Source organism: Anomaloglossus baeobatrachus, chromosome 8 (assembly GCF_048569485.1).
Source record: "Anomaloglossus baeobatrachus isolate aAnoBae1 chromosome 8, aAnoBae1.hap1, whole genome shotgun sequence".
Taxonomy (NCBI): domain Eukaryota; kingdom Metazoa; phylum Chordata; class Amphibia; order Anura; family Aromobatidae; genus Anomaloglossus; species Anomaloglossus baeobatrachus.
The window spans coordinates 180832812-180850511 of NC_134360.1; the positions used below are offsets into that span (position 1 = coordinate 180832812).

The window sequence follows — 17700 nt, forward strand, 5'->3', positions numbered from 1 at the left end:
GATACCTAGCCATATATATGAAAAACTGCCCAAAATTAAGGACTAGAGTCACACTCTCCCTGCACCACCCAGTAGTAATAACTATATTAAAACCATGACTGTTAAGGTAGACTAATCGGGTCCATTGCAGGAGCACAATAACCATATGTACATCAGAATAGTAAACAGCTGTTAAAGCTCCCAACTAAGGACAAGATGTTACCTGGGATAAAGGTGCAGAGGGTGAAAACAGGGTTAGACCTTCAGTTTGGAGAATCCCCAGAGAGGAACCTGGACTTCATCATGAAGTTTTAATATAGTGATGTTTTACCTGTTTTTAAATTGTCTATTGTGGTTTTTTCCATAATAAAGAATTGTTATATTTTGCACATATGCTCCTTGTTCTCTAGTTTTTTTTTATATGATTCTATGAGTAGTGCTGTTTGAGTAGGTGGTTTACTTGACCACCTCTCAGCAATATTTAAATTGGATTCAATGTTGAGAATTTTGTATTTTTCCACATGATTGTGTAGCCTACTGAACCAGACTAAGGGACCATTTTAAAAGCTTAGGAAGCCTTTGCAGGTGTTGTGGCATTCTAAATCGCTCTGTGTGTAATGGCTATATAATATAGGCGGTTTCCTTTTTGTATTGAATTACCGAAATAAATTAACTTTTTGATGATTTGCTATTTTATTCAGATGTACCTGTTTTCTGAGATCACTTATTTTTTTTAGCTGACAGATAAATAGGATTTTGCATGACAAGATGCAGTTTTAATTAGATATTTTTAGACAAATTTTTAATCGCATTTTGTTTTACTTTTTGTGGGGTGAAATGTTGAATTGCCCACAGCTCATGGAAAAAATAAAAATGGACAAAGAATGCCCCTGAACTCAGCCGAATATGAGGATTCGGGTTTTGAAAACTTGGGGCGTTTTAGAATATTGCAGAACAGAGGCTTTTTGTAGTGTAAAGTTACAAATCAGAGGGTTATCTATCCGTGCACCCCCCGAGATGGAGTGAGGTGTATCCTAGTTATCCCACGACTAACCCTACTTAGGCAGCAAATTACTTTCGATAAGAATAACCAGATTTCCGCTAAAGAACATGAACGGCTTCTCTCCTCACTCACCTGCTGCCTCTCCATAAATCGGTCACAGTCTATCATGCAATTATACGAGGGCTTCATGAAGGTGATCACCAATGCTCCTACCTGATATTTTTTCTCGTCCTCCTCAGCCGCTTGCAGGAGCTGCTCTTTCTTATTGCTTGTTTGTTGGATTTCTTGAAGAACATTAGACACTCGTCCATGCACGGCTTGCCTCTTTTCTTGAATGTGACTACAGATCCTGTGTAATTAGGAGATTGGTTAAATTGTCAGTTCCTTTCAAGCTCCGGGCTTCCTGCACAATTTATAATATGGTCTAGGATCAGAGGTTCTCAGTCTCTCCAAACCAGAGGCCTAAACAGCCAAAACATGGCATGGTCTGGACCTCACTGTTGGTCTAAATTTAATTTCAAATGACCTTCAAATTTGTGTCCTGAGCAGAAAATAACCAGTTCTGTTATGAAACCACAGATTGGAGACCCATAGAAACACCCGTCCGGCATATGATAATTTCTGTCAGATCTCTGAACCAAGAGGGCACCAGAAAATTTGAGAAGAGCTGATCTAGACAGACCCGGGGGCCAAACCTTTGCAACAGAATAATCAAGAAGTTTAACCCCTTAACGACCTTTGACGTACTGGGTACGTCACGGTGACATGGTGCTAAATGACCCATGACGTACCCAGTACGTCATGGCGAAATCGCGGTCCCGGAGCCCCGGGGAGTCCAATTTCTTTAATTAAGCGGTAGATTCGGGAAGGAGGGGACTTCTGCCTGACCTCAGGAGGGGTGATGCCTCCTCCCCGAACCTACAGAGGCTGTGATTGGCTGACAAACGCCGCTCAGCCAATTACAGTCACTGTAATGTTCCAGCCATTGAAAATGGCTGGAACATTGAAATCCAGCCCTGATCAGTGCTGCTGTAGCACTGGCCATTGGCTGGAGCTGGGTGATCGGTGCTTCACCCGCCCCCAGCTCTGATTGGAGAGACCGGTCTTGTGACCGGTCTCTCAAATCCATGTGGATCTGGGGCCTGTGACCGTCCCTGGAAGCCGAAGCTCTGCGGGTGCCCATCGGTAAGTTGCTGCCCCCGCTGCTCGCCCCTGTCCCCGCTCGCCCTGCCAGCCCCGCCGCTCGCCCCTGTCCCCGATCGCCCTGCCAGCCCCGCCGCTCGCCCCTGTCTTTGATCGCCCCGCCCGCCACCGCCAGCCCCGCCGCGGGTCCGATCGCCCCGCCCGCCACCGCCAGCCCCGCCGCGGGTCCGATCGCCACCGCCAGCCCCGCCGCTGTCTCCGATCGCCCCGCCAGCCCCGCCGCTGCTCCCGATCCACCGCTGTCCCCGCCGCCACGCTGCCACACTCGATCCACCGCTGTCCCCACCGCCATGCTCGCCACTGTCCCCGCCGCCGCTCCCGATCCACCGCTGTCCCCGCCGCCACGCTCGCCACTGTCCCCGCCGCCACTCCCGATCCACCGCTGTCCCCGCCGCCACGCTCGATCCACCGCTGTCCCCGCCGCCACACTCGCCACTGTCCCCGCCGCCGCTCCCGATCCACCGCTGTCCCCGCCGCCACGCTCGCCACTGTCCCCGCCGCCGCTCCCGATCCACCGCTGTCCCCGCCGCCACGCTCGATCCACCGCTGTCCCCGCCGCCACGCTCGCCGCTGTCCCCGCCGCCGCTCCCGATCCATCGCTGTCCCCGCCGCCACGCTCGATCCACCGCTGTCCCCGCCGCCACGCTCGCCGCTGTCCCCGCCGCTGCTCCCGATTCACCGCTGTCCCCGCCGCCACGCTCGCCACTGTCCCCGCCGCCACTGTCCCCGCCGCCGCTCCCGATCCACCACTGTCGCACCCACCTTTTTCAGCCGCTGCCGCCCCCGAATCGGCCGCCGCCTCCTTCATCGCCACTACACCTCCTATCCCTCCATGTGCTGCAAGCCACCCTCCCCCCACATGTGGGGGGAGGGTGGCTTGCAGCACATGTGGGGGGAGGGTGGCTTGCAGCTAATTTTGCACTCAAAATGGCGCTCCTTGCCTTCAGAGTCCTGCCGTGTGCCCAAACATTTGATTTCCACCACATATGAGGTATCTGCGTACTCAGGAGAAAATGCACGATACATTTTATGATGCATTTTTCCTGATACCCTTGTGAAAATACTAATTTTTATGGCTAAAGTAACATTTTTGTGTTAAAAAAGTAAAATTTTCATTTTTTCGTCTACATTGCTTTGGTTGCTGTGAAGCTCCTAAAGGGTTAATAAACTTCTTGGATGTGGTTTTGAGCAGAGTGAGGGGTGCAGATTTTAGAATGGGGTCACTTTTGGGTATTTTCTGTTGCCTAGGTTTCTCAAATCACTCCAAATGTGATGTGGTACCTAAAAAATTTTTTTATGTAAATTTTGTTGGAAAAGAAGGGAATTTTGTTTACTTACCGTAAATTCCTTTTCTTCTAGCTCCAATTGGGAGACCCAGACAATTGGGGTGTATAGCTATGCCTCCGGAGGCCACACAAAGTATTACACTAAAAGTGTAAAGCCCCTCCCCTTCAGCCTATACACCCCCCGTGCTGCCACGGGCTCCTCAGTTTTGCTGCAAAAGCAAGAAGGAGGAAAAAATTATAAACTGGTTTAAAGTAAATTCAATCCGAAGGAATATCGGAGAACTGAAACCATTCAACGTGAACAACATGTGTACACAAAAACAGGGGCGGGTGCTGGGTCTCCCAATTGGAGCTAGAAGAAAAGGAATTTACGGTAAGTAAACAAAATTCCCTTCTTCTTTGGCGCTCCATTGGGAGACCCAGACAATTGGGACGTCCAAAAGAAGTCCCTGGGTGGGTAAATAATACCTCATAATAGAGCCGTAACGGCTCCGTCCTACAGGTGGGCAACCGCCGCCTGAAGGACTTGCCTACCTAGGCTGGCATCTGCCGAAGCATAGGTATGCACCTGATAGTGTTTTGTGAAAGTGTGCAGGCTCGACCAGGTAGCTGCCTGACACACCTGCTGAGCCGTAGCCTGGTGTCGCAAGGCCCAGGACGCTCCCACGGCCCTGGTAGAATGGGCCTTCAGCCCTGAGGGAACCGGAAGCCCCGAGGAACGATAAGCTTCGAGAATTGGTTCCTTGATCCACCGAGCCAGGGTTGATTTGGAAGCTTGTGTCCCTTTACGCTGGCCAGCGACAAGGACAAAGAGTGCATCCGAGCGGCGCAGGGGCGCCGTACGAGAAATGTAGAGTCTGAGTGCTCTCACCAGATCTAACAAGTGCAAATCCTTTTCACACTGGTGAACTGGATGAGGGCAAAAAGAAGGTAAGGAGATATCCTGATTGAGATGAAAGGGGGATACCACCTTAGGGAGGAATTCCGGAACCGGACGCAGAACCACCTTGTCCTGGTGAAACACCAGGAAAGGAGCTTTGCATGACAACGCTGCTAGCTCAGACACTCTCCGAAGTGAAGTGACTGCTACTAGAAAAACCACTTTCTGCGAAAGGCGTGCGAGCGAAATATCCCTCATTGGCTCGAACGGTGGTTTCTGAAGAACCATCAGCACCCTGTTCAGATCCCAGGGTTCTAACGGACGCTTGTAAGGAGGGACAATGTGACAAACCCCTTGCAGGAACGTGCGTACCTGTGGGAGTCTGGCCAGGCGCTTCTGAAAAAACACAGAGAGCGCAGAGACTTGTCCCTTAAGGGAGCCTAGCGACAAACCCTTTTCCAATCCGGATTGAAGAAAGGACAGAAAAGTGGGCAAGGCAAATGGCCAGGGAGAGAAACCCTGAGCAGAGCACCACGACAGGAATATTTTCCACGTCCTGTGGTAGATCTTGGCAGACGTTGGTTTCCTAGCCTGTCTCATGGTGGCAATGACCTCTTGAGATAATCCGGAAGACGCTAAGATCCAGGACTCAATGGCCACACAGTCAGGTTGAGGGCCGCAGAATTCAGATGGAAAAACGGCCCTTGAGACAGCAAGTCTGGTCGGTCTGGCAGTGCCCACGGTTGTCCGACCATGAGATGCCACAGATCCGGGTACCACGACCTCCTCGGCCAGTCTGGAGCGACGAGGATGGCGCGGCGGCAGTCGGCCCTGATCTTGCGTAACACTCTGGGCAGTAGTGCCAGAGGAGGAACACATAAGGAAGCTGAAACTGCGACCAATCCTGAACTAAGGCGTCTGCCGCCAGAGCTCTGTGATCTTGAGATCGAGCCATGAATGTTGGGACCTTGTTGTTGTGCCGTGACGCCATTAGGTCGACGTCCGGCATCCCCCAGCGGCAACAGATCTCCTGAAACACGTCCGGGTGAAGGGACCATTCCCCTGCGTCCATGCCCTGGCGACTGAGAAAGTCTGCTTCCCAGTTTTCTACGCCCGGGATGTGAACTGCGGAGATGGTGGAGGCCGTGGCTTCCACCCACATCAAAATCCGCCGGACTTCTTGGAAGGCTTGCCGACTGCGTGTTCCACCTTGGTGGTTGATGTAAGCCACCGCTGTGGAGTTGTCCGACTGAATTCGGATCTGCTTGCCTTCCAGCCACTGCTGGAACGCTTTTAGGGCAAGATACACTGCCCTGATCTCCAGAACATTGATCTGAAGTGAGGACTCTTGCTGAGTCCACGTACCCTGAGCCCTGTGGTGGAGAAAGACTGCTCCCCACCCTGACAGACTCGCGTCCGTCGTGACCACCGCCCAGGATGGGGGTAGGAAGGATTTCCCCTTCGATAATGAGGTGGGAAGAAGCCACCACCGAAGGGAAGCTTTGGTTGCCTGAGAGAGGGAGACGTTCCTGTCTATGGACGTCGGCATCCTGTCCCATTTGCGTAGGATGTCCCATTGAAGAGGACGCAGGTGAAACTGCGCGAAAGGAACTGCCTCCATTGCTGCCACCATCTTCCCCAGGAAGTGCATGAGGCGCCTCAAGGGGTGTGACCGACCTTGAAGGAGAGATTGCACCCCTGTCTGAAGTGAACGCTGTTTGTCCAGCGGAAGCTTCACTATCGCTGGAAGAGTATGGAACTCCATGCCAAGATATGTCAGCGATTGGACCGGTGTCAGATTTGACTTTGGAAAATTGATGATCCACCCGAAACTCTGGAGAGTCTCCAGAGTAACGTTGAGGCTGTGTTGGCATGCCTCTTGAGAGGGTGCCTTGACCAGCAGATCGTCTAAGTAAGGTATCACCGAGTGACCCTGAGAGTGGAGGACCGCAACTACTGTAGCCATGACCTTGGTGAAAACCCTTGGGGCTGTCGCCAGGCCGAATGGCAGTGCCGCGAACTGAAGGTGTTCGTCTCCTATGGCGAAGCGCAGGAAACGCTGATGCTCTGGAGCAATCGGTACGTGGAGATAAGCATCTTTGATATCGATCGATGCTAGGAAATCTCCTTGGGACATTGAGGCGATGACGGAGCGGAGGGATTCCATCCGGAACCGCCTGGTCATTACGTGTTTGTTGAGCAGTTTTAGATCCAAAACAGGACGGAAAGACCCGTCCTTCTTTGGAACCACAAACAGGTTGGAGTAGAAACCGTGACCCTGTTGCTGAAGAGGAACCGGGACCACCACTCCTTCTGCCTTCAGAATGCCCACCGCCTGCAGAAGAGCCTCGGCTCGCTCGGGAGGCGGAGATGTTCTGAAGAATCGAGTCGGAGGACGAGAGCTGAACTCTATCCTGTAACCGTGAGACAAAATGTCTCTCACCCAACGGTCTTTTACTTGTGGCAGCCAGGTGTCGCAAAAGCGGGAGAGCCTGCCACCGACCGAGGATGCGGTGTGAGGAGGCCGTAAGTCATGAGGAAGCCGCTTTGGTAGCGGCACCTCCGGCGGTCTTTTTAGGGCGTGATTTGGACCGCCATGCGTCGGAGTTCCTCTGATCCTTCTGAGGCCTTTTGGACGAGGAGAATTGGGACCTGCCCGCCCCCCGAAAGGACCGAAACCTCGACTGTCCCCTCCTCTGTTTGGGTGTTTTTGGTTTGGCCTGGGGTAAGGATGTTTCCTTTCCCTTGGATTGTTTGATGATTTCGTCCAATCTCTCACCAAACAAGCGGTCGCCAGAAAATGGCAAACCAGTTAAGCACTTTTTGGAAGCCGAATCTGCCTTCCATTCCCGTAGCCACAAGGCCCTGCGTATTGCCACCGAATTGTCGTCTGCAACCGCGGTACGGCTCGCAGAGTCCAGGACAGCATTAATAGCGTAGGACGCAAATGCCGACGTTTGAGAGGTTATGGACGCCACCTGCGGCGCAGACGTACGTGTGAGTGCGTCAATTTGCGCCTGACCAGCTGAGATAGCTTGGAGTGCCCATACGGCTGCGAATGCTGGAGCAAAAGACGCGCCGATAGCTTCATAGATGGATTTCAACCAGAGCTCCATCTGTCTGTCAGTGGCATCCTTGAGTGAAGCTCCATCTTCCACTGCAACTATGGATCTAGCCGCCAGTCTGGAGATTGGAGGATCCACCTTGGGACACTGAGTCCAGCCCTTGACCACGTCAGGGGGGAAGGGGTAACGTGTATCCTTAAGGCGCTTGGAAAGAAGGGAATTTTGTTTACTTACCGTAAATTCCTTTTCTTCTAGCTCCAATTGGGAGACCCAGACAATTGGGGTGTATAGCTATGCCTCCGGAGGCCACACAAAGCATTACACTAAAAGTGTAAAGCCCCTCCCCTTCAGGCTATACACCCCCCGTGCTGCTACGGGCTCATCAGTTTTGGTGCAAAAGCCAGAAGGAGGAAAAAATTATAAACTGGTTTAAAGTAAATTCAATCCGAAGGAATATCGGAGAACTGAAACCATTTAACATGAACAACATGTGTATACAAAAAACAGGGGCGGGTGCTGGGTCTCCCAATTGGAGCTAGAAGAAAAGGAATTTACGGTAAGTAAACAAAATTCCTTTCTTCTTTGTCGCTCCTAATTGGGAGACCCAGACAATTGGGACGTCCAAAAGCAGTCCCTGGGTGGGTAAATAATACCTCATAATAGAGCCGTAACGGCTCCGTCCTACAGGTGGGCAACTGCCGCCTGAAGGACTTGCCTACCTAGGCTGGCATCTGCCGAAGCATAGGTATGCACCTGATAGTGTTTTGTGAAAGTGTGCAGGCTCGACCAGGCAGCTGCCTGACACACCTGCTGAGCCGTAGCCTGGTGTCGCAAGGCCCAGGACGCTCCCACGGCCCTGGTAGAATGGGCCTTCAGTCCTGAGGGAACCGGAAGCCCCGAGGAACGGTAAGCTTCGAGAATTGGTTCCTTGATCCACCGAGCTAGGGTTGATTTGGAAGCTTGTGTCCCTTTACGCTGGCCAGCGACAAGGACAAAGAGTGCATCCGAGCGGCGCAGGGGCGCCGTACGAGAAATGTAGAGTCTGAGTGCTCTCACCAGATCTAACAAGTGCAAATCCTTTTCACATTGGTGAACTGGATGAGGACAAAACGAGGGTAAGGAGATGTCCTGATTGAGATGAAAAGGGGATACCACCTTAGGGAGGAATTCCGGAACCGGACGCAGAACCACCTTGTCCTGGTGAAACACCAGGAAAGGAGCTTTGCATGATAACGCTGCCAACTCAGACACTCTCCGAAGTGAGGTGACTGCTACTAGAAAAACCACTTTCTGCGAAAGGCGTGCGAGCGAAATATCCCTCATTGGCTCGAACGGTGGTTTCTGAAGGACCATCAGCACCCTGTTCAGATCCCAGGGTTCTAACGGACGCTTGTAAGGAGGGACGATGTGACAAACCCCCTGCAGGCCCGTGCGTACCTGTGGGAGCCTGGCCAGGCGCTTCTGAAAAAACACAGAGAGCGCAGAGACTTGTCCCTTAAGGGAGCCTAGCGACAAACCCTTTTCCAATCCGGATTGAAGAAAGGACAGAAAAGTGGGCAAGGCAAAAGGCCAGGGAGAAAACGCCTGAGCAGAGCACCACGACAGGAATATTTTCCAAGTCCTGTGGTAGATCTTGGCAGACGTTGGTTTCCTAGCCTGTCTCATAGTGGCAATGACCTCTTGAGATAATCCTGAAGACGCTAGGATCCAGGACTCAATGGCCACACAGTCAGGTTGAGGGCCGCAGAATTCAGATGGAAAAACGGCCCTTGAGACAGCAAATCTGGTCGATCTGGCAGTGCCCACGGGTGGCCGACCATGAGATGCCACAGATCCGGGTACCACGACCTCCTCGGCCAGTCTGGAGCGACGAGGATGGCGCGGCGGCAGTCGGCCCTGATCTTGCGTAACACTCTGGGCAACCGTGCCAGAGGAGGAAACACATAAGGAAGCTGAAACTGCGACCAATCGTCTTCCACCCACAGCAGAATCCGCCGGACTTCCTGGAAGGCTTGCCGACTGCGTGTCCCACCTTGGTGGTTGATGTAAGCCACCGCTGTGGAATTGTCCGACTGAATTCGGATCTGCTTGCCTTCCAGCCACTGCTGGAACGCTTTTAGGGCAAGATACACTGCCCTGATCTCCAATACATTGATCTGAAGTGAGGACTCTTGCTGAGTCCACGTACCCTGAGCCCTGTGGTGGAGAAAAACTGCTCCCCACCCTGACAGGCTCGCGTCCGTCGTAACCACCTCCCAGTCCCCTTGAAGGAGACGCAGGTGAAACTGCGCGAAAGGTACTGCTTCCATTGCTGCCACCATCTTCCCCAGGAAGTGCATGAGGCGCATCAAGGGGTGTGACCGACCTTGAAGGAGAGATTGTACCCCTGTCTGTAGCGGACGCTGTTTGTCCAGCGGAAGCTTCACTATCGCTGGAAGAGTATGAAACTCCATGCCAAGATATGTCAGCGATTGGACCGGTGTCAGATTTGACTTTGGAAAATTGATGATCCACCCGAAACTCTGGAGAATCTCCAGAGTGACGTTGAGGCTGTGTTGGCATGCCTCTTGAGAGGGTGCCTTGACCAGCAGATCGTCTAAGTAGGGTATCACAGAGTGACCCTGAGAGTGGAGGGGGGATTCCATCCGCAACCGCCTGGTCATTACGTGTTTGTTGAGCAGTTTTAGGTCCAAAACAGGACGGAAGGACCCGTCTTTCTTTGGAACCACAAACAGGTTGGAGTAGAAACCGTGACGCTGTTGCTGAAGAGGAACCGGGACCACCACTCCTTCTGCCTACAGAATGTCCACCGCCTGCAGCAGAGCATCGGCTCGCTCGGGAGGCAGAGATGTTCTGAAGAATCGAGTCGGAGGACGAGAGCTGAACTCTATCCTGTAACCGTGAGACAAAATGTCTCTCACCCAACGGTCTTTTACTTGTGGTAGCCAGGTGTCGCAAAAGCGGGAGAGCCTGCCACCGACCGAGGATGCGGTGTGAGGAGGCCGTAAGTCATGAGGAAGCCGCCTTGGCAGCGGCACCTCCGGCGGTCTTTTTAGGGCGTGATTTAGACCGCCACGCGTCGGAGTTCCTCTGATCTTTCTGAGGCCTTTTGGACGAGGAGAATTGGGACCTGCCCGCACCCCGAAAGGACCGAAACCTCGACTGTCCCCTCCTCTGTTGGGGTGTTTTTGGTTTGGCTTGGGGTAAGGATGTTTCCTTTCCCTTGGATTGTTTGATGATTTCATCCAATCTCTCACCAAATAAACGTTCGCCAGAAAATGGCAAACCAGTTAAGCACTTTTTGGAAGCCGAATCTGCCTTCCATTCCCGCAGCCATAAGGCCCTGCGTATTGTCACCGAATTGGCGGCTGCAACCGCCGTACGGCTCGCAGAGTCCAGGACAGCATTAATAGTGTAGGACGCAAATGCTGACGTTTGAGAGGTTATGGACGCCACCTGCGGCGCAGACGTACGTGTGAGTGCGTCAATTTGCGCCTGACCAGCTGAGATAGCTTGGAGTGCCCATACGGCTGCGAATGCTGGAGCAAAAGACGCGCCGATAGCTTCATAGATGGATTTCAACCAGAGCTCCATCTGTCTGTCAGTGGCATCCTTGAGTGAAGCTCCATCTTCCACTGCAACTATGGATCTAGCCGCCAGTCTGGAGATTGGAGGATCCACCTTGGGACACTGAGTCCAGCCCTTGACCACGTCAGGGGGGAAAGGGTAACGTGTATCCTTAAGGCGCTTGGAAAAACGCTTATCTGGACAATCTCGGTGTTTCTGGACTGCCTCTCTGAAGTCAGAGTGGTCCAGAAACATACTCTTTGTACGCTTGGGAAACCTGAAACGGAATTTCTCCTGCTGAGAAGCTGACTCCTCCACTGGAGGAGCTGAGGGAGAAATATCCAACATTTCATTGATGGACGCAATAAGATCATTCACTATGGCGTCCCCATCAGGAGTATCAAGGTTGAGAGCGGCTTCAGGGTCAGAATCCTGATCAGCTAGCTCCGCTTCATCATACAGAGAGTCCTCTCGCTGAGACCCTGAACATTGTGATGATGTCGAGGGGATTTCATAGCTAGCTCGCTTAGTCGGTCTGGGGTTGCGGTCCGTGTCAGAGACCTCACCCTGGGATCCATGAGACACCCCGGGAAGACATTGCTGTTCCAACTGAGGGGGACCTTCTAATATCTTAGCCATAGGCTCAGAAAGTCTTTCAGTAAAAACTGCAAACTCCGTCCCTGTCACCTGTACAGCGTTAACAGGTGGATCTCCCTGGGTCACCCTTAGCAGAGACTCCGGCTGAGTAAGTGCCACAGGGGCCGAGCATTGCACACAATGAGGGTCAGTGGAACCTGCCGGCAGTATAGCCGTACATGCTGCACAGGCAGCATAGTAAGTCTGTCCCTTGCTATTTGTGGACGACATGCTGTTGTCTCCTCTGAGCAATACAGGAGGAGATATAGCCAAAAATTAACAGTGCACCATACAGTGTAAAGTATAGACTATAATCCATAAACTATAAATACACTTCTGCACTAGTGGGGCCAGCACCACAGGTGCTGCTTACCGCCCTTGCAAAGCGTTTGTGTGGGCACCAGAATTCCTGCCTGGGTCTCTTTCAGCTTGTCTGTCCTCTCCAGCGTTAGCAGAGCTGAGAGTAATGGCTGCCAGCGTCCTGAGGAGAGGAGGGAGCCGTGGGCGTGACCCAGAAAAGTGCGGGAACTGGTGCCCCACTGTGCAGAGTGAGGGGGGTGGAGTATGCAAAGCATGCTCCAGCCCTCAGTGCTGCTGTACTGTAGCCATACCCTGTACAGCGTCCCGCCCTTCCCCTGACTGGCAGGGCTGAGGGCGGGAAGAAGAAGGGAATTTTGTTACTTACCGTAAATTCCTTTTCTTCTAGCTCTTATTGGGAGACCCAGACGATTGGGTGTATAGCTACTGCCTCCGGAGGCCACACAAAGCATTACACTAAAAAGTGTAAGGCCCCTCCCCTTCTGGCTATACACCCCCCGTGGGAACACGGGATGCTCAGTTTTAGTGCTAAAGCAAGAAGGAGGAAAGCCAATAACTGGTTTAAACAAATTCACTCCGAATAACATCGGAGAACTGAAAACCGTTTAACATGAACAACATGTGTACCCGCAAACAAACCAAAAATCCCGAAGGACAACAGGGCGGGTGCTGGGTCTCCCAATAAGAGCTAGAAGAAAAGGAATTTACGGTAAGTAACAAAATTCCCTTCTTCTTCGGCGCTCTATTGGGAGACCCAGACGATTGGGACGTCCAAAAGCAGTCCCTGGGTGGGTAAAGAAATACCTCATATTAGAGCTGCAAGACAGCTCTCCCCTATGGGGAGGCAACTGCCGCCTGCAGGACTCTTCTACCTAGGCTGGCGTCCGCCGAAGCATAGGTATGCACCTGATAATGTTTGGTGAAAGTGTGCAAGCTCGACCAGGTAGCTGCCTGGCACACTTGCTGAGCCGTAGCCTGGTGTCGTAATGCCCAGGACGCACCGACAGCTCTGGTTGAATGGGCTTTCAGCCCAGAAGGAACCGGAAGCCCCGCAGAACGGTAGGCTTCCAGAATTGGTTCTTTGATCCATCGAGCCAGGGTGGCTTTAGAAGCCTGCGACCCCTTGCGCTTACCAGCGACAAGGACAAAGAGTGCATCAGAACGGCGCAGTGGCGCCGTGCGGGAAATGTAGATTCTGAGTGCTCTCACCAGATCTAACAAATGTAAATCCTTTTCATACCGGTGAACCGGATGACGACAAAAAGAAGGTAAGGAGATATCCTGATTAAGATGAAACGAGGATACTACCTTAGGGAGAAACTCCTGAATGGGGCGCAACACTACCTTGTCCTGGTGGAACACCAGGAAGGGAGCCTTGGATGACAGAGCTGCCAGCTCAGACACTCTCCGAAGAGACGTGATCGCTACCAGAAAGGCCACTTTCTGTGACAGGCGAGAAAGGGAAACATCTTTCAGAGGCTCGAAAGGCGGCTTCTGGAGAGCAACTAGTACTCTGTTCAGATCCCATGGATCTAACGGCCGCTTGTACGGGGGCACGATATGACAAACCCCCTGCAGGAACGTGCGCACCTTAGAAAGGCGTGCCAGACGCCTCTGAAAAAACACGGATAGTGCCGAGACTTGCCCTTTAAGGGAGCCGAGCGACAAGCCCTTTTCTAACCCTGATTGCAGGAAGGAAAGAAAAGTAGGCAATGCAAATGGCCAGGGGGATACTCCTTGTGCAGAGCACCAGGATAAGAAAATTCTCCACGTTCTGTGGTAGATCTTAACAGAGGTGGACTTCCTAGCCTGTTTCATGGTGGCAACGACTTCTTGGGATAATCCTGAAGACGCTAGGATCCAGGACTCAATGGCCACACAGTCAGGTTCAGGGCCGCAGAATTCCGATGGAAAAACGGCCCTTGGGACAGTAAGTCTGGCCGGTCTGGGAGTGACCACGGTCGGCCGACCGTGAGATGCCACAGATCCGGGTACCACGATCTCCTCGGCCAATCTGGGGCGACGAGTATGGCGCGGCTGCAATCGGCTCTGATCTTGCGTAACACTCTGGGCAAGAGTGCCAGAGGCGGGAATACATATGGGAGCCTGAACTGCGACCAATCTTGGACTAAGGCGTCTGCTGCCAGAGCTCTTTGATCGCGCGACCGCGCTATGAATGCCGTGACCTTGTTGTTGTGGCGAGACGCCATTAGGTCGACGTCCGGCACCCCCCAGCGGCGACAGATTTCCTGAAACACTTCCGGGTGAAGGGACCATTCCCCCGCGTCCATACCCTGGCGACTGAGGAAGTCCGCTTCCCAATTTTCTACGCCTGGGATGTGAACCGCGGATATGGTGGATGCTGTGTCCTCCACCCACGTCAGAATCCGCCTGACTTCCTGGAAGGCTTGCCGACTGCGCGTCCCTCCTTGGTGGTTGATGTATGCCACCGCTGTGGAGTTGTCCGACTGGACTCGGATTTGCTTTCCTTCCAGCCACTGCTGAAAAGCTAGGAGAGCAAGATACACTGCCCTGAGTTCCAGAACATTGATCTGAAGGGTGGACTCCTGCTGAGTCCACGTCCCCTGAGCCTTGTGGTGGAGAAAAACTGCTCCCCACCCTGATAGACTCGCATCTGTCGTGACCACTGCCCAGGATGGGGGCAGGAAGGATCTTCCCTGAGACAACGAGGTGGGAAGAAGCCACCATTGCAGAGAGTCCTTGGTCGTCTGGGAAAGGGAGACTTTCCTGTCTAGGGACGATGACTTCCCGTCCCATTGGCGGAGAATGTCCCATTGAAGTGGACGCAGATGAAACTGCGCAAAGGGAACTGCCTCCATGGCTGCCACCATCTTCCCTAGGAAGTGCATGAGGCGCCTTAAGGAGTGCGACTGTCCTTGAAGGAGAGACTGCACCCCTGTCTGTAGTGAACGCTGCTTGTTCAGCGGAAGCTTCACTATCGCTGATAGAGTATGAAACTCCATGCCAAGATACGTTAGTGATTGGGTCGGTGACAGATTTGACTTGGCAAAATTGATGATCCACCCGAAAGTCTGGAGAGTATCCAGCGTAATATTCAGGCTGAGTTGGCATGCCTCGAGAGAGGGTGCCTTGACAAGTAGATCGTCCAGGTAAGGGATCACCGAGTGTCCCTGAGAGTGCAAGACAGCTACCACTGCCGCCATGACCTTGGTGAAAACCCTTGGGGCTGTCGCCAGACCGAATGGCAGAGCTACGAACTGAAGATGGTCGTCTCCTATTACAAAACGTAGGAAACGTTGGTGCTCCGTAGCAATTGGCACGTGGAGATAGGCATCTTTGATGTCTATTGAGGCAAGGAAGTCTCCTCGAGACATTGAGGCAATGACGGAGCGGAGGGATTCCATCCGGAACCGCCTTGCGTTCACATGCTTGTTGAGCAGTTTTAGGTCCAGAACAGGACGGAAGGAGCCGTCCTTTTTTGGAACCACAAAGAGATGGGAGTAAAATCCTTGCCCTCGTTCCTGAGGGGGGACCGGGATCACTACTCTTTCTGCTCTTAGAGAGTCCACCGCCTGCAGCAGGGCATCTGCTCGGTCGGGGTGTGGGGAGGTTCTGAAGAACCGAGGTGGAGGCCGAGAGCTGAACTCGATTCTGTACCCGCGAGACAAAATGTCTGTTACCCACCGGTCCTTGACCTGTGACAGCCAAATGTCGCAAAAGCGGGAGAGCCTGCCACCGACCGAGGATGCGGAGGGAGGAGGCTGAAAGTCATGAGGTTGCCGCTTTGGAGGCGGTTCCTCCATTTGGTTTCCTGGGGCGTGAGTGAGTCCGCCAGGAATCTGAGGTCCTGCGTTCCTTCTGAGTCCCTTTGGAAGAGGAGAATTGGGCCTTGCCCGAACCTCGAAAGGACCGAAACCTCGACTGCCACCTTTTCTGCTGTGGTTTGTTTGATCTGGACTGTGGTAAGGAAGAGTCCTTACCCTTGGACTGTTTAATGATTTCAGCCAATGGCTCACCAAACAGTCTGTCTCTAGATAATGGCAAGCTGGTTAAGCATTTTTTGGAACCAGCATCTGCTTTCCAGTCCTTCAACCACAAGGCTCTGCGCAAAACCACAGAGTTGGCGGACGCCATAGAGGTACGGCTTGTAGACTCCAGGACAGCATTGATAGCATAGGTTGCAAACGCAGACATTTGCGAAGTTAGGGACGCCACCTGCGGCACTGCTGGATGTATGATAGCATCCACCTGTGCTAAACCAGCTGAAATAGCTTGGAGTGCCCACACGGCCGCGAATGCTGGAGCAAACGACGCGCCGATAGCTTCATAGACAGATTTCAACCAAAGGTCCATCTGTCTGTCGTTGGCATCTTTAAGTGAAGCGCCATCCTCTACTGCGACTATGGATCTAGCCGCAAGCTTGGAAATTGGTGGATCCACCTTTGGACAGTGGGTCCAGCGTTTGGCCACGTCAGGGGGAAAAGGATAACGGGTATCCTTAGAACGTTTAGAGAAACGCTTGTCTGGATGAGCGTCGTGTTTCTGGATTGATTCTCTGAAGTCAGAGTGGTCCAAAAAAGCACTTAATTTACGCTTGGGATATAGGAAACGGAACTTCTCCTGCTGTGCAGCTGCCTCCTCTGCTGAAGGAGCTGGGGGAGAAATATCCAACAGTCTATTGATGGCCGATATAAGGTCATTAACCATGGCGTCACCATCAGGGGCATCCAGATTGAGAGGGGTTTCAGGGTTAGAATCCTGATCACCGTCCTCAGACTCATCACAGAGAGACTCTCCTCGCTGAGACCCTGAGCAGTGTGATGACGTCGAGGGTCTTTCCCAGCGAGCTCGCTTAGGGTGCCTGGGGCTGTCATCTGAGTCAGAGATTTCAGCCTGTGATGCCTGGGACTCCCTTGAAGTACGGATTAGTTCCAACTGAGGGGGACCTGGGAGCAAAGGCATATCAGTGTCCATGGCCTGCATAACTGGCCTGGACTGCAAAGCCTCAAGGATTTTTGACATAGTCACAGACATCTTATCAGCAAAAACTGCAAAGTCTGTCCCTGTCACCGGGGCAGGATTCACAGGCGGCTCTGCCTGGGCAACTACCACCATAGGCTCTGGCTGACGAAGTGCCACTGGGACTGAACATTGCACACAATGGGAATCATTGGAACCTGCCGGTAGATCAGCCCCACATGTAGTACAAGCAGTGTACACAGCCTGTGCCTTGGCACCCTTGCGTTTTGCGGATGACATGTTGCTGTCTCCTCAGAGCAGTACAGGGTGTCCAGCCAAGAAGCGACCTTACAGTGCAACTATATAAATATATTTATATATATATATATATATGGTACCAAGAAAAAAGTACACAAATATAACACTGAGGCACTATGGGGCCAGCACTGAAGCGCTGCTTACCGCCCGCTTAAGAGCGGGTGTGTGGTCGCCGAAATCCCTCCAGTCTGGGTCTCCCAGAGCCTGCTGCCTTTCCCCAGCCAGACTGCATGTGTAATGGCTGCCGGCGTTCTGTGAAGGGGAGGGGGCGGGCCCTGGGCGTGCACCGACAAAGAGCGGGAAGTCTGCGTTCCCCTGTGCCTAGTGAGAGGGCTGGAGCATGCAAATAAGGCTCCAGCCCTCGGCGCTGCCTATTGAACAGCGTCTCTCCCCTACCCTGATTGACAGGGTGGGGGCGGGAACGAAACGGCGCTGGGCCACAGAAGCCGGGGACTGAAGTTAGAAGCGCCGCCGCCGTAAAAGCGCGGTCGGCGCGAAGTCCCC

General features: G+C 52.9%; 1 protein-coding gene across 3 annotated transcripts in view; it reads right to left on the reverse strand.

The window, feature by feature from the left end:
• Positions 1-17700, reverse strand: part of NUF2 (NUF2 component of NDC80 kinetochore complex) — a 237608-nt gene that overhangs the window by 13460 nt on the left and 206448 nt on the right. For all 3 annotated transcript variants that reach the window (XM_075321005.1, XM_075321003.1, XM_075321004.1), the window contains exon 13: positions 1196-1331. In XM_075321005.1, coding sequence (XP_075177120.1) covers positions 1196-1331 — 136 coding nt within the window. The remainder of the gene's footprint in view (positions 1-1195; positions 1332-17700) is intronic.